This window comes from Manacus candei, unplaced genomic scaffold (assembly GCF_025592945.1).
Source record: "Manacus candei isolate 608988 ecotype Guabito, Panama unplaced genomic scaffold, ASM2559294v1 h1tg000023l, whole genome shotgun sequence".
Lineage (NCBI taxonomy): Eukaryota > Metazoa > Chordata > Aves > Passeriformes > Pipridae > Manacus > Manacus candei.
In genome coordinates, this window is record NW_026138071.1 from 22882137 (window position 1) to 22899202 (window position 17066).

The 17066-nt window shown below is 41.3% G+C and overlaps 1 protein-coding gene across 2 annotated transcripts in view; it reads right to left on the reverse strand.

Moving 5' to 3' along the window:
* Positions 1–273: 273 nt before the first annotated feature.
* Positions 274–17066, reverse strand: part of GLS (glutaminase) — a 66184-nt gene continuing 49391 nt past the window's right edge. For both annotated transcript variants that reach the window (XM_051787779.1, XM_051787776.1), the window contains exons 15-18: positions 4472–4533; positions 4131–4207; positions 3912–3975; positions 274–3588 (exon numbers count right to left, since the gene is read on the reverse strand). In XM_051787779.1, coding sequence (XP_051643739.1) covers positions 3432–3588; positions 3912–3975; positions 4131–4207; positions 4472–4533 — 360 coding nt within the window. In that variant the 3' untranslated portion in view covers positions 274–3431. The remainder of the gene's footprint in view (positions 3589–3911; positions 3976–4130; positions 4208–4471; positions 4534–17066) is intronic.

Sequence of the window (17066 nt, forward strand, 5' to 3'; positions counted from 1 at the left end):
AGAAAGCCAGAGCTGTTGAAAGTACCTGGACAATCCACTTAAAAATTCCAGCATTAACAAAAAGCAATCAGTAAAAGAATGCAGCTCTGGAAGTGTAGGTTTCAAAAAAACAATCAGAAAAAAGCTAGATTATATAAATTAATTCTGATTTCCTGTAAGCTTTGCACAGTGCAAATGACCAGAGTAGGTTTTCCTGGACAGCCTTCTCCATGACTGAAGACTTATTTCAATGGCAGTCACATAGATAACCAATAAAACCAACCACCACCATCATCATCTTGGTATTTCCATTTATTATGCTGTAAAAAGCAACACTATCTGGAATTTATTTCTCAAAATAAATAACTTTCATTTTCAGAACCAGTACAGCTCAAGTTTAGATTCATTCATGGGAAACTGCTAGAAATACATTCATCACTGTCTAGTCCCCACAATACAGAATCTAAAGTCAAGATCAGCCCAGTCAATTACAATGACCAGAAGTACACTGCCAGTAAGTATAGTCACGGATAGTCCAGCTCTGAAGCAAAAAAATCTGGTACAATACAGTTTGTTCACAAAGATAGGCTAATTAATGCTAAGACTACCACAAGATTTCTGAGTACAAAGCATTAAGTTAGCTTAACGATTTTTAGGTTGTGATACAGAAGAAACATATATGACATAAAAACAAAGGAGTGGGGGAATCCTCTTTGGAGCATAAGGAAGTCAGCGTTGGATAAGATAACCAAAAGCTATTTACTGTAAAATCTACATGTCAGTGTCATGAATGATAAACAGCCAAACCAATGTACTGCATATATTTATATTCATAAATAACGCCATGTCTAAGTAGCTGCATCGCTGAATTGGACATTACAAAATAATCCATCTTCTCACAATGAGAAAATACTAAAACTAACCAGCAAAAATGCACTGAAGCTAAGACCGGCTAAAAGCACACGGCATGAAAGTGTTAACTCTAGGGACAGCTATGATCTTCAATGTCAACCCAGTTAAAATCTTTTTGGTTTTTGGTTTGTTTATATATGTGTACTATATAATATACTTATCTTTTTAAAATGCCAGTTTGAACAATGCAATGTCAGGTGAATAAAGCTAAATCAGGTATTTTTCTGAGAAGCTATAGGATGTGTTTTAATAGGGAAAAAATATGGAAGAAGTCAGATTACCACAGAAATTCAGAATACTGAAGTAGAATCCATCTGAAAGTATTCATTTACACTACAGCCAACAGATCTGTTGCCAGAGAAAACATGTTGGAATTTAGTTCAGGGTGCAGCAGAGAAGAGGCCTGTGCTGCTCAGTGACCAATGTGGCTCAACAAAGAACCAAGAGGCTGTTTTGTTTAGGTCTCGGTTAGAACTGAGGTGGTGGTGACACAGGACTTGAAAAGAAGGGGCTAAAAGCCTTCAGAAAAATAGCTGATCTTCAGAAGAACAAAAACAAAAACAAAACCACCAAACCAAAAAACCCAACCAGCTTAAGAACAGTAAAATTTTTGAGAAAAAGTGTTTGATAACCATGCCAGCCAGCTTCAAAATGCTATTTCAGGGCTTTAGACTTTCAGACTCTTCCAAGATTTCATCATCATGAAGACAGTCACTGTTTGTGATGAGTACCAAGCACTTTTCCATGTGATTTGTCCTCCCTGCAGGAAGGCAGTATGGCATATCAACAAGAGACTGTACAGGAACTAGAAAGGTTTTGTTCTCAACTATACTGACCTGCTGGGTTGCTCTGGAGAAGTTATTTCTCTCTAAGCCTTAGTGTACCCATTGCTAAAGGAGGATAATGTGGTTCAGATCATCTTTATAAAGTGCTTGGGCCATTCTAGAAAGAATTTGGGCATTATTTCATGAGGATCTTGGTGCCAAAACACAGAAAGTTTGAACTTTGAGATCTAATGACTTGTACACTACGTGTTAGGATAAAAACCATCATATACACAATTCTCAAGCACAGTCTCCTTTTCCATGTGCTAAACGATTCTTGCCTAAAATTCTTGTGCTAAAATTCTTGCCTATGTCCAACAACTGATGTGTTTTGTGAGTATCTTAAGTGACAGCTCACTTCTGAGGTTTTATGCCACAGTACTGGCAGAAGCAATTGCACAAGGGACAGAGAGCTGTGCTAACATTGTACTCCTGCAAACAACAAATATCTACATCTACATTTCCCACGACAAGGCAAGTGCCGTGCTGGCTCCAGTGGCAAGACATTAAATGCCACCACAAAAGGCATTTACCTACTTGTGCTCCTGGTGCTGAACTCCCGTTCTACACCAGCGGAATCTCACTGATGCAATATCCTGCTCCCTGGTTGATGGCAGTGCAGGAAGAGAACAAACTCAAAAACCTGGCTTATCTCCTGCTCTGCTCATGCTTTGATTGGCTCTATGCTCCTTAAAGCTGTTTCACTCCGTCCGTGTTCCTTATTACAAGCCTAAATTAGTTCAGAGTTACATGTAGTATTTGGTTTAGTTCTTTGTCTTTCCTGTACTTCCATTCCCCTCACTGGCTCCTGGTGCACCCACCCAGGACACCACCTGCCAGCCCCAGAGGGGGTTTGAGGCTTGCCAAGGCTTGCTGTAGTGCAAATAGACCTGCAAGGAACACCTGCACGGAGTGGAAGCACCCGCTTTCCCCAGTCACAGGGAAGTACTTTAGCAGCTGAACATGGAGAGAGAGGAGGGAGGCAAGACAAAGGGAACTGAAAGAAACGCTTCCAAACAAAAACCCCACTACACACCAGTGTTACAAGTCACATTCCCCTACGCCATTTGGTCAAACAAACCTTTAAACACATTCCCTGACAAGACTACCTCTAAGAACAAGCCTAGACCATTGACAATTGTCACCTATATACTCTGTGATATTTATATTATGTAAACAAGGTTGTGTGGAAACAGGTTTTTTCTATTTTTTCCAAAAGATAAGTGCAGGTCCTTACTTAACACACCCAGCCTAAATCTACATCAGCATCTTCAGCTTTCAAAAAACCTCACTGACGCTCATACCTGACAGTACTCTGGCTCACCTTGGCCATACTGGAAACAGAGGGCTAGAGAAAAAAAAAATTCAGCAAAAAAATTCCTGACCACAGACTAGAGTTTACATAGAACACAAAAATAAATTAAGTAGTGCACAGTAAAGCCAACAACAGCTAAATATTTTTATACATCAATTATATGCAGCATGAGGTAATATTGCTCACATTATGGAGGGAGATTCTTAGTTGGTTTTGTTTCTTTTGAAGAGATTGGATTTGTCCTGTGCGTATAGAAACTCCTGTAACGTAACACTGAAGTAACAGAGACTTCTGTAAAATATATACCACTATCAGATAGAAACACACACGCTCTTCATTACTTATGTATACCACAATTAAATAGGTAAGTGATTTGATTCTTAGGATCTAGCTGAAGATGATTATAGTAAGCCATCCAGATTTTTATGAACCGTTCGGTTCTCCTTCCCATTGTTGGAATCCTCTGATGGCGTGTATTGGACCTGATATTCTTGGAGAATTTTAAAAACATCATGGTGTCCAAAATGTAAAGCTTCATCCATAGGAGTGTTATTCCACCTACAAGAAGTAACACAGTATTTTTAAGACCAGCATGTGAAGCACAGAGCCGAAAGCACCAAAAATCTAGTTCTTTACATGCTGTGCTGGTAATTCAGCACACAGACCACACTCAGTTCAGTAACTGTGGAATTACTTCATTAAGCTGAGCATAATTTTTTATTCCTGCTTGCTCTGCAGAACCTACAAAAAAGGACCTGGTTCCTTTTGCTTCAGTGGACTGGATCAAAACATTTCACTCTTATTTGACAGACACCTCACTCAGGGAGTATGGAGACGCTATTGGAGCATCTTTCCCCCAAAACAGCAATAAAACCACTCACCTGTCTTTGGGGAAAGGATTCACTTTGCATGCTTCCAGTAGAAACTTAACAACATCTACATGTCCTATAAGAAAAGCAGGTTTGTGAATATATGTACTTATATACACCCACGTATATACAGACAAAAGCAGGTATGCACAGAGAGAGCAAAGATACTCTAAAGCAAGCTGACCACCTCCCACTGACAGAGAGAGCAAATGACATGTGAGGAGACATTACCTTCTGCAGCTGCCACATGCAGGGCTGTCCGTGAGTCATAGTCTCTTTGCTCCATATCCATTCCTGACAGAGCAAATCTTAAAAAAAGATTACAGAGAAAAGTCTTACATAATTGAAGCAAGTTACAAAACTAGCATGGAACAACATCCCTCTGCTGAGGGTACCTCTTTGATGGTTAGGTTTGGGTCTTTCGGTTGAGTTTTGGGTGAACATATTCAATCTCTAGCTCATGCAGCTCAATGTCCCCAACACAGAAGCAGTGCATGTGTATGTTCATAAATAAACAACAGCAGGAACCAAACAAGCAGCATTCCTGTTCCCAGACCCCCACTGATTTTTACCTCCGGAGTGCAGACACATCCCCTGTGTAGGCAGCAAACAGCAGATTTATCACAGACTTCACCTATAAAGAGAGATGAAGTCCAGTTTATTGATCTTCTTTCCTCAAAAAGGAAACCCAGAAAAGCCCAGTGTGGCCAGCTGGTTCAGTGCTTAAGAAACTTGCTCATTGTACCCCCTGGCTTGGCCACATTTTGCAGTACAGCATAAAACACTGGAAAAATTCACTCCAGCTTGCTTCGCTACCAGTACTGTAAGGTCTGTCTTTCTAAGGCTGAAGTCATTAAAGACAGTAAAAGAACTATAAAACATGCATTTCTGCTGTACTGTGGTAAAAAATATGAGCTTGCTGGATGGACAAACCGTATTTCTCTCTTTGATTGCCCAATGACACCAAGTATTCAATTGCACAAACAGTATCACTTTAACAATTCATAAAACCATGAACTCCTCATAAGACCAACTCATTCTGGAAAAGTAAGATTTTTTTATTTTTTTTTTTATTAACTGCAAAGATTCCTAGTGCCAGGACAAATCTGTGTTAGCAGAAGAGAAGAAACAATACTGTCAGGCTACACCAACCTTGCCCCATGCACATTAAAAATGTGTCCTGGCTATAACAACTCCACAAGTTTTAACAAGAGCCAAAAATGACAAGCTAGATCGTTTCAAGTGTCCCACATCAGCTTCTTTCATGAACTGATACAGCCACTTCTAGCCACTGTTTATCAGTAATTTCCAGTAAAATTTCTAAATGCTGCTTTTGCTTTTTGAGTCTACAAAGCTCTGCCGCTGCCACCAGCCAAAAACAGAGATAAAGGAGGAAACCGATGCTGCATTGACCTTCTACAACAAGGAGGAGAAACAAACAAAACAAAAAAATCCCCACCCACAAGCAAGTCTCCCACAGATTCCCGCAAGAACACTGGCATATTTTCACAAGGCCACAGATGAGCCAACATCTGTGCCTCTTATAAACCACACTTGTGGAATTGCTTGTTGTTTTTTACACCTCAAATATGCACTGACGCAAAGAGAGACCCAACTATAGGGAGAAGGTGGCGCAAAGGCCAGGATGGAAATACAAAGGGGACACAGAGCCATCCTCACTCCAGTACCCACAAACTACTGCAGCTCCTTTTTAGCTTGCATTATGAGCCCACCCACCCCACAGGCAGCTCCCCCAGCTGCCCCATGGCTGGGCTTGCCTCCTCTCCAGCCCTGGCTCAGCATCGGGGTTGCAGGACCACGGGAATGAGCCACTGCCCCGCAGGGTTACGGCGTTTCTACCTTCCTGGGGTGATCTTGTAGCTGTCACAGATACACAGACTTGCACCAGCAAGTCCAGCTCAGGGCACCCAACCACAGTCTCATTGGGCTTTCCATAGCAAACAGCACAGCCATACCTAAGTACCAAAATCTCCCAAAAGAATGCACATCTTTTACAGTCACTGGGCTGCAAACTGTATTTAAACACAGGTGTGAAAGGGCAATTTGGTTGCATAATCTCTACATTTCATCAAGATGATTCAGGCGTTTTCCTCAGGGAGGGAGAAGCTGAGCACTGCTCTGTTGCTGGGGCCCTGCAGGCAGACCAGGCTGGCTGCACTCCCACGTTTCAGGTCCTGCAGGTGCTGAATACTCTCCCTTTTCAGGATCTAGGATGACCAAAGGACACTCTTGTCTTTCATAAAAACCATTTCAGAGGTAGCTGACCATTTTGGCTGGGCTTCTTGATGTTTCTGGGAAATGCAAATGTGTAATAAAGCAATAACATAAAAATAACACACATTCCATTTTTCAAAAAACCTTCCAAGTGCAGCCAGGGCCCAGAATCCCTCTGGATTCAGCTGAGCATTTTGCTAAGAAGCCATTTTCTATAATGATGTGACAAAATGTAATTTGGAGGTTTCTGAGGTTTTCTAACACAGTCATCTTAGGCCAGGTCTCTCAGCAACCTCTGGGAGAGGTTAAAGCTGCTCCTTTCTTAAGATATAGTGTGTAAAATCCAAGGCTGCATTATTATGCATCTAAACTTCTTAACAGATCAAAACAAAGAAATACAAATCCAGACACATAGAAAAAAAATATGTGCTTATTTAGTTCAGAAGAAGTAAAACTGAGAAGAAACACGGCTGCTCCCTGTACAACAGCAAAAGTAACAGGATACAAAAAACAGGAGAAAGCCAACAAATTCAGCAGGACAATTACTAGTCGAGTAATTATCCGAAACTGGTCAAGAATGAGCTCAAGCTGAGAAAAAAAAGCAAAATGTAGCCATCATAGCTGAAACAATCCCTTTGGGGCTACCATCACTCCTGCTTCTAGAAAGACTTCAATGATTTTATGGAAGAATTGGATTTACTAGCAACAAAACACACCTTGATTCCGTAACTGAACCCCACTCTACCAGCAGCATAGCCCAGGCCAAAAAGTTAACAAATTTTATGAAGTGAAAATTTGTTAATGAACAAATGAAATTGTTCAAAAGGCATCCATAAACAACAGAAGTTTTACTGGGTTCACACACAAAGAAAAGTTAACTCAATAAAATTTAGAAATCTGCAAACACAAAATACATTTTGAATTCAAAGTAAGAATATACCATTTCCATGAGCACCTTAAGGGTCTTAGTTTTCAAGAGAGTATTAATCCAAGAAGGATATATACTAAATCATCATGTAAGAGGCCATCATTTACACTGAGAAAAAATTACTATGTGAACAGCACTTGCTGCCAGAAGCTTTGTATCTGTGCAGAATCTCACTTAAGCTGCCATAAAGTCAAGTACAGATTCTTAACCCCCAAACTCACACAGTACTAGCCTGAAATAAGAGGTCCATTGCAAAAAAATCAAGAACCAAAATAAACTCTAAAGTGGGAGTGGCAAACATAAGATTTTGGGAGGTTTAACAGTAGGGGAGAAAAAAAACAGTGAAGATGACAGATGAGCTGTGTCCATTCAAACTAGGTAGGGCAAAAAGCAACTAATTTAAGTGTTTAGAGACTGTGAGTGAGTTTCTCACCAAGTGGCTCACGATCCTCATGATCCACATTCAGTGCTGGTGCTTCTATAACTGCACTGGTGAACACAATTTTTCCTAATGTTTGGAAACAGAAAGTTTACTACCTTCAACCCAACAGCCATGAAACTACCTTTTCCGACTGCACATAATTCCATAACTATGAAAATTTAATAAAATGAGAAGGGATGGAGTCCCTCTGCTATATATGAGCTGGATCACACATTACCATACAGCTGTATGGCAGGATCAAACCAAGAGTGGAAACTGTTCCAACTTCTGTCAAATGGGAGAGAAAACCCACATGCACTGAAGCAGAGGAACTTGGCAGTTTTCTTCTCATCATGCCATCAGCACAGAGCACTGCTCACTCAGCTACAACAAAACCCTCTTCTGCACAACACTCCTTCCTCAGTGCTGGATATAGTCCTGGTTATCCAGGCAGCAAAACCAGCACAGAAAGGTTCCTCAGGAATACTTGTGTCATTCAATGCTAAAGATCAGAAACACACCTCGTTTTTTCACCTTCAGGTTAGTAGGTGTTAGAGGTCTTGGACTCAGGTGGATGAAGTTATGGAGGATTCAAGTCCTGCTTCACATTGGAGGTGACCAAATGACCCCCACCTCCAGAGGTCCTTTCCAGCCAACAGTCCTGCAAGTCTGTGGGTGAGGACAGGCACAGCACAAGAAAGAAAAATCAAGACTGTTGTTGCTCAAGAACTACGCCGAGGCCAAGTCCAAGGAAGGAAATACCCAGAGTTCAGAGTGGCAGGAAGTCACACCGCTGCAGCAGACACTTCAGATAAACACAGGAGACCAAAAGGCAAAAAAAAAAAGCACCAACCCAAAACCCCAAAAGCACAAACAGAGTGTTCTACAGCACTGAAAGCTGCAAAGGGAAACTCAGTGTTAATGTGATTCCTAGTCCAAAGCTTCATATGACAGTTATTTTAAATACCTCCTAAGCCTGGATATGTTAAAAGTTTCAAAGAAGTCTCCTTCAAGCAGTGCTAAGATGTGAACTGACCACACAGGAACAGAGAAGAACAAGGGCTGCCTCTGCCTTTCAGGGAGCACATGCCCAGCACACAGCAAGTGCACTGTCAAAGGACTTGGGCAAAACATGAGAGTTTTTCTTTTGTTTTTCAATTTCTCAGTGTACCAACTTGAAAAATCTAATAAAAAAAAAGTTTAACTTCAGTGTTAATATGCTGAAGTCACTGCAAGTGAAATTTCAACACATCTACTCGACCTGAAAGGCTTAGCTGGAACATGCAAATTGCCTTGGTGGAGCATTTGTAACAACAATCTTTCCTACTTGAGCTGCACACCCAAATCCAGACTTATTTAAATGGTCTCATGATGGCTAATAGCAAATGACTGTACAAGACTGAGATGGAATCAATTCCCTCTTTACACAGACTGGGTTTAGAGGATTTTATTTTTTAGTGAAGAAAAGTGTGTCTATCACTGCCTGGCTCTAATCCCATCAACAGAAGACCACTCCAAACACCTCACAGAGAGAACTCTGACATCATTTTTGGCACTCAGATGGAAAAACGAGGCCCAGAGATGGAAATTAACTGCTACAGTCTCATGACAGGAGAGTGACCTGACACCTTCTACCCACTGGCTCTCACGCTTCAGCATTAATATAAAACAACCAAAGCTCAAGTGGGAACCAAACCCAAGCAGCTGACCGTACTAACTCTATGCTCTGTCCTGCCTGCATGTCCCCATCACTACAGGGCTCTGTCCCTTTCTGCTACTGCTGCAGCACCTCCAGCATGGCAGGGAGAGCCTCTGCTCTGCACTGCACTTGGGTCAGAAGAGAAAAGCCAAACAGCTGTGCATGCACGGAAAACAAATCCTTTAGAAAAAATTAATTTAGCTCAAAGCTGGATTAATTCCATGAGAAGCTCTTAGCTAAAAAGGTCACTGAATCAGGATTTTAATTTCCTACTCTGTCCTGCTTCCTGAGAACATCTCCCCCTCCAATTTCTTTGAAAACATAACAGAATTTACATTCTAAAAAAATATTACTTACAGCTTTACTGTTTCTCCAGGTGGCTGAGCAATACAGTCAAGCCCAATAGTTTATAATAGTGCTGCTCAAGGCAATACAAACAAGGATAAATAAACAAACTCCCCTAAACTTTCCAGTGCTCTTTCCATGATATTTAGGGATGACGTCACAGGCTAGCCTTCAGAGATGTTAAAAATATTGAGGAAAAAAAGGGTTTAAATGCATATTGTTTCTCAGGAACTTTACCATATCTGAACTTTACTATGCACCAGATTGAGTGTGCTGACAGGAGACCTTCAAATACAACAAAAGGAGTTAAAAAAAGAGAGTAGAGTTAGCTGAGAGAAAATGAGCAGCACACTCTTCTCTCACATCCCATTTTCTGTGCTTAAACTGGGACGCAACATTTCCCTTTGGGAACGCTGCCCTCCTGGCCAACTGGCTTGAAGAACAAAGTTTTAAATGTTCCCCTGCACAGCACAGAGGTATAGAGACAGTTTGGGATATAAACTTCAGCTCTTGCAGCTCAGGACTTCCCCAATGACACGTGACTGTCACCCAACCCTAAGGCCTGATGCACTGGGATCCCAGCGCGGGTCCCAGGTAAGCAGGGCCATGGGAACATGACACCCAGCCTCCTGACAAACCCTCCCAGCTGCAGGAGAGCTGCATGGCAATGGGAATGAAGTCCTGCAGCTCTTGGCCAGCACAGAGCACAGCAGGGCAATCAGCAGGGCTTGTCTGGAAGTGACCTGACTTATCCACACCACCACCACCCACCCACGCCAAGCACGGCTAATCTGCACGCACGACATCCTGGCTGCCTTCCTGGGGCACCTGCACGCACAGCAAGGGTGACACAGCCCAATTCCCTATTTATACCAAAAGTCTGTCAGATGATAGTTCCAAACTGCAGATCCTGGCAGCACATTGTTACAACTGGGAGGATGACGAGCGCCAAAGGGTTCAGCGATGTCCCACACATTCCCTCCTCACCCTGCTGAAGGCCACCCACCCCGTTAGACAGCGGGGCCATACTGACACAGGGAGCACATGAGCCAAGGCCCGGGGGCCAGGTGGCCCCAGGGACCCCACGGCCAGCGGCAGCCACTGCCCATGAGCTCAGCTTTGCACCCATTGTTCAGAGCACACAGCACGGCTAATCCGGCTCAGCGCAGGATTAACTCGGAAACTCAAAAAATAGACTGTTAAGCTGCCCAAGGTGAGCACTCGTCTAGTGAACGGGGATTAACGCTTCACAGCGGAAAGAGACCGGCTACTCCAAACTCTGCCTACTCCAGAGGCCTCTGCAAGTGGCCAAGCACTAACAAGGACAGCAGGAGCAAAGAGTTTACGTGAGCCACAAGCACAAAGCAATAAAAGCTCCTGAATCAACAGAAATTCAACTTCACAGTAGCGCTCTTCAGCTGCTGCTTTTCCTAAAGCTGATGAGGGTCATCGGGGTATGCAGCAAAAAGCAATCACTCCTCCTGCTCTCCAGAAGAACTGCTGGTTTTTAGATGCTTATTTTATCCATGGAAAAAAAATCCTGAAATATAAGACACCAGTATATATTCTGAAACTGCAACGCTGACCTACAAAAACCAGGAAAAGTAAATCTAGAGCACAAAGTAAACAATTTAGTCATCCAGTTTTTACACACAGAACTTGTAACTCAACTATGCTTGAAACACAGCCTTTAGACAGCTTTTTCCCCTGGATGTAAGGTTTTAAAATCAAACTGGAAAACAAAAGAGAAAACCCTCAAACCTGCTCAAAATGAATTTTGAAGCTTAACTTTGAAATTAAACACAGAATATAAGCAGCCCGTAAAAGGACAAAGATAAACCAGGGATGAATCCGAGAGAGGATGCAAATGTCTGTACTTTCAGACACTAGATAGGGCCACTTATTTTACAAATTAGCCATTTTTGTATTTACATTTAATTTGCAATAAACTGGAAACTGCTCTCTCCCAAATCTAAAAGAGATTGTCACAGTTTTCTTTTAAAATACCATGGTTCAGTACGAAGGCAAGTTGTACTTTTTAGGGAAAGAAATCTCAGTCAGAAGTCTGTTTTTGCAATTGAGCTCCTGCTTTGTTTCCCATGAAATAAAGTGAAAGCTATTACCCAAGGGGAAGTGAAGCATTTACTTTTAAAAGTAAAAACTAAGACTGACTTGTAAACAAATACCCAACCAAAATAATATGGATTTGTGAAAAGCACGTAGGTATTGCTCTATCCATAGGTTGAAGTTTCATCCAGCTTTTAGAACTGCTGGTGTTCAGTCTGGCACACACAGATCTCTAAAATCCAGGGTATGTGAGGAGTTGGAAGTGGTATTTCGATGGCCACAGTGCCAGAGCTGGAGCAGCGCACACCTAACACCCCTCACACAGAAACCTCCAAGCACAGCCTGGACCTGACCTGCCTGCCCCACCCCAGTGCCAGCAGCCTGTCAGGATGCAACTCCTGGACTTAAGTGCTGTGTCTTCTTCACCAAAAGACCCCCTGACTAGTTTAAGTGTCCACTTAGGTGAGGGCTGGCTCTGAAGCAGCCTCAGAGCTTGCTGGTCAGGTTCTGCCCATGAATATTTCTAGGGATAGGCAATCCTTAAAGGCACTCAAACAGTCTCTAGATTAAGCCTCAACATTACATTATTCTACAGAAAACTAAGTTACATAAGAACAGATAATTTATCTAAATAATTTCCTGAAGCATGCAAGAGGCTCTCAGCTTCAGTAAGAGTGATATCTGATCCCACATACCTCTACAGCAACCCAACACCGACTGCCTCTGACAGAGCCTCTTCCCCTGACTTCAAATGAACACACGATCATAATATAAAGTTAGAATTCTTTGGGAAGGTCTTTGTTCCCATTATACTACGAATAATAATAAGATACATCCAAAAATTAATACATATACTTACACACATTAAAACATTGACATTTTTGAAAATACAAACAAGGCTAGCTGTTCCACAAAACTTTCATTTATTCTTCCAAGACTTTTCCCCTCTCTTTACCCTATCTTCTGCACCATCTATCCTTGTTTCCTCATGTAATTTGAAGAAAGTGCAAAAATAACTTTAGAATCTGTCAATATTTACTCTTCTGTGTTTTGAAACTAACACAGGAAACAAGATTTTGTCAATATTTTTCCCCAGCCCATTTTCTAACCCTCTGACTATCCCCTCTCTTCCTCAAGATGGTGCAAGGTCCTCTTCACAGCTGGGGACAGAGGACCATACCCAGCTCCTTTAGTTTCATGAGCTGTGGGTGCAGCATTTATTTTTGGACTCAAAGCTGCCACAAGTGACTTTCCTAGCTGCTACCACGGAGTTTATTTTTGGAGTTTCCCTGGTAGAATTAACTTGAAATGCTGTTTGCACAGTATTTATTCATATAGCTTGTGCTGTTGATAGAAAATTAACGAGACTCACAAAACACTTATTTATTCCTCCTTAGAGTTTCCAGCAGCCATGTTCAAACACAACCCATGCATACAACCCAAAGCTGCTTCTCCCATGAGTGATGTCTAGACTGCAGCCACACAAGAGGCTGTATTTCCATGTATCCATACCTAAAGCAGCTCTAAATCAACTGTACTGCTATAGCTGCAAAACCCTCTGGTAAACCAGTTAGTTATTATTTTTATCTTTTTTTTTAAAAGCTGGACAAAATCCCAGTAGGCTTTTAAGCATCTTATTGCAATTCAACGATTAACATTTTCAAATCCAAATTTAATCTTTTAGCATAAAGTTAGTAATTTTCTCCTTCTGACTTCCTACATTTTTTAACTGCCTGGTACATACTGACAAAAAAATTTTCGGTGGTCCTAAAAGTGTCTGTTTAAAGTCCAAAAACAGAGCAAAGAGTTTTCACTAGGTTCAGTAAGCATCCAAACAAGCCTGTACCAGTAGCTCAGTCTTGGTACTTGTCACAGAAGCTGTGCATGAATGTAAGAAGTATTTAATTAAACCAAATACATACACCTAAGATTTCTCTTGACACCAGGAAAAACAGAAGTCATAAACCCCTTCCTTCAACCTGAGAAGAACTGTCAATCTGCTTTCCTGGAAAACATACAGGCTAAGGGCTGCCAAAGGAGAAGTGCAGCATTCCTGGATGGAAGGTCAAGTAGAGATGGTTTGTTCCCCTCTTCCCCTACTCAGCCACTGGCTTCAAACGGATTTCTACCATTCGTATCTCCCTCTTATTCAAACCTTTTGGAGATAAGTCAAAATGTTTAAACTACTAGATTATGCCACTCAAAATTGCAAGTAATTAAGAGTATTGATATCACATGTTTCAGTAAACTGCATTTCTTTGTCCATCTCTGCCTGAAGTCCTTTTTTTGTCATCTAAAAATGATACTTGCCACAAACTAGCACAACACCATAACTGTTTGTTCTTTTTTCCCCTGCTCTATTAATGTACTATTTTGAATAAAATTTTAAAAGCTTAAGGACACAGGAAGCAGTAACTGTAAACAAAAGGTACTTTTCCTCTGATCACATTTGGAGCCATGAAAGACAGACTAAACCAGAATTCACCTCTTCCAACACCAATTTCTTGCTCATAAGATGGCCACCAAGTGGACATAAAATTTTTGGAAAGAGGTTGGTGTTCCTCAAAACAAAATCTGTCTACTTGTGAAAAGGCTAATTAATCCTATATTAACTAACAGGTAGGAGGTGCAAACTCTTCAAGAGTACAAAAATATCCTTTGACTCATACAGAACACATCAAGAGTCACAGACAGTGCTGAGCTCAGTTCCACAATTAATTCAGCCAATGAATGCTCAGAGATGACTACACTGAATTATTCTAATTTTTAAACGCTAAATGAGATTCAGTATCTTGTAAACGAAGTCTAAAACAATCTCTATTTCAAATCCAGCTTGTGGATCCATAAGTAACAGTCTGCTTCATACAATGTTTGGTTTTGCTCAAGCGCCTGAAAGATGGTAACAATGGCACTGACAGAACCAGCCTTGACGACAGCAAGCGACGGAAGCAGAGACCTGGTTTCATGGCAACAAACACTGGCAATTTGCAATGCCTTATTATTTACAGTTCTGACTATTGATTAATTCTAAAGTATTAGTAAACTCATGCAGTTTAAATTACAGATAAAACTATTTCATTAAGATGAATTAAAAGTAATTAAACAAAATGTTTACTAGAATAGGTGAAACATCTACTTACCTTGAGTAACTGAGATTCTTTCAGAAAGATCATGCCCATCTATTCCACTCCCGAGATGTGTAAACCCCATGGGGTGAGCTGAGGCTATTTTGGCCAGCCAAGTTCCTGAACTCCCCCACTCCCACCCCCGCCTCCCCTGACGGAGGCAGAAGAAACAATCCTTCACCAATCCCAACTCCAGAACTTGATCTACAGACGTGGAGAGTGCGTCACACAAAGCAAAGTGCAGTTGAATCCTTTCATACAAGCCTCTCCCCACAAGAATCAGGGCATTCAAACTGAATTTTACTAGAAAATAGTATCATAACAGGGTGTGCACATGGGGCAGTTCCTCCTTTCCAATACCATCATCAGAAGCAGGACAGCCCAAAATGTTGTGGGAAGCAGTGCATTACTGGTTTTGCCTTTCCCCTTTCTAGCACATAAAACCACCATTAAAGATGAATTGGTTCAAGGGGTACACAGAAAAAAACCCTACACAAGTCAGAGCTCAAGATTCAGAGTCATTGACTCCATCAGTATTAGATTACAGGACCTCAGGAACACACACTGCTGTAGTTGAAAGAAAATTCCAGCAAAAAACGCCTGGTACAAAGTGTCAAGAACAGGTACTAGGATGGACACAACCAATACTGATGTCACAGACACCCCTGAACAGCTCACAGACCATCTTCAGCTTTTAGGTATAAGAAGGCCTGAAAGCACCTAATGCTGAAGCTTCCCCAGCACTCAGATGATGATGTAGTGACTGGAGATTTTCCCTCCCCATGCACATGTGCCTGGACAAACAGACAAGCCTGGAAAAAGAGGAGCTAATCTCAAGTGCTACTCACTAACAAGTACTGACAGATGCCTTATCCTTTGCTTGATACCCATGTTGGTACAGACATACCCATCCCCAACCCTGTGTTTTGGGGATGATTGTGTTGATTTCAGAAGGTACAAATACTGGGAAGAGGAGAGAAAATTAAGTACCAAAACTGCCTTGACTAGTTTACAATGAGCATGACCATGCTTGGTTCCACCTGCTGTTTCCAATTTCTTCTGGTATCAATGAATTAACACACTTCTTACTTTTGGAGACAACAGAATTAAGCACATCACTGAAAAGACTCTCAAAATATCAAGCAAAAATTCAATCATCTTTCACTAGACCTAAAGTTGGCTGATTCCACATACTTTTTTTTTAACAAAAAAAAAACAAAACACGCTTTCAAGGGCATTTATAAACTCATAAATTGAGCTAGCAAGACCAGGTAGAGTTTCAGTTCTGGGTGGTATGCATTTGCCATCAGTAGTTTGGTGGGAAGTACACAAATGATTCTTTGGACAGGACAGCAACAAAGTTATGAATAAAAATGACCCTCTCAAAGACTTTAACTTACTCTGCTGTCAAACTTTTTCAGCATTCCTCATCAGCAATTAAATGTTTTGTCAGTGAATTACGATGACTTGAAGCTACAAAATGGTAAAATAACAATTCCTGCAGTAAACTATTACAGGAATCTCACAATACAGACTTTAGTAGTTCCTGCTCAGTCCTTTCAAAGACTAACCCCTTGCTAACAGTTCTGCAACAAAAAGCATGGGGGATATATACAGAAACCTTAACAAGTGGAATGAATGCTGAGCCATTGGTTCTGGATGCAGGAAAAAAACAAGAGCCTTTGAAGTAGTGGATACAGACATTACTAACACTGCAAGATTTGGGACCAAAGGACTGGGATCAACGACAGTCACATGAATAAAGTGGAATGCTGATGGGTGCTTTAGTGACCTAGCTGTGTTAAGCAGACAGGACAAAAGGATGTCTGCCTTTTCAAGGACCTATTGACAGGACTGATATCCACACAACAGAGCAGAGTGGAGTCATGCCCTGGCTTCCCAGGCTGTAGGTACTTCCCAATTTATGGATGACAGTTTACTCTTCAATACAGAACTTGGAACTGGAATTATTCCCAAAATAAAGGACTCTGTTCTCAGAAGACATTTAGGACAAGTGCACTAGTAACAGACTGATTCCACCCTACCAGCTGAAAGAAGAATGGGGAACTCTTACCAGAAATTTGTACTCTACTCTAATTGGGAAGGATTGTTTTAAACTACTAGGATCAAGTTTCTATAAATCTTTTTCTAATTTCTAGGCTGTGTATTCAGTTTTCCTTGTATTGGAAATATTTAGTAGCTTAAACAAATCTTCCACATCCATGCTTTTATCTCCAAACCCTGCAAACAGATATTATTCCCCATCAGCCTTGGTATACAGAACAAAATGTACTCAGCTGTTTTAGCCCATTTCTCTATGTCCTCAATCATAATTCTTAATCCTGTT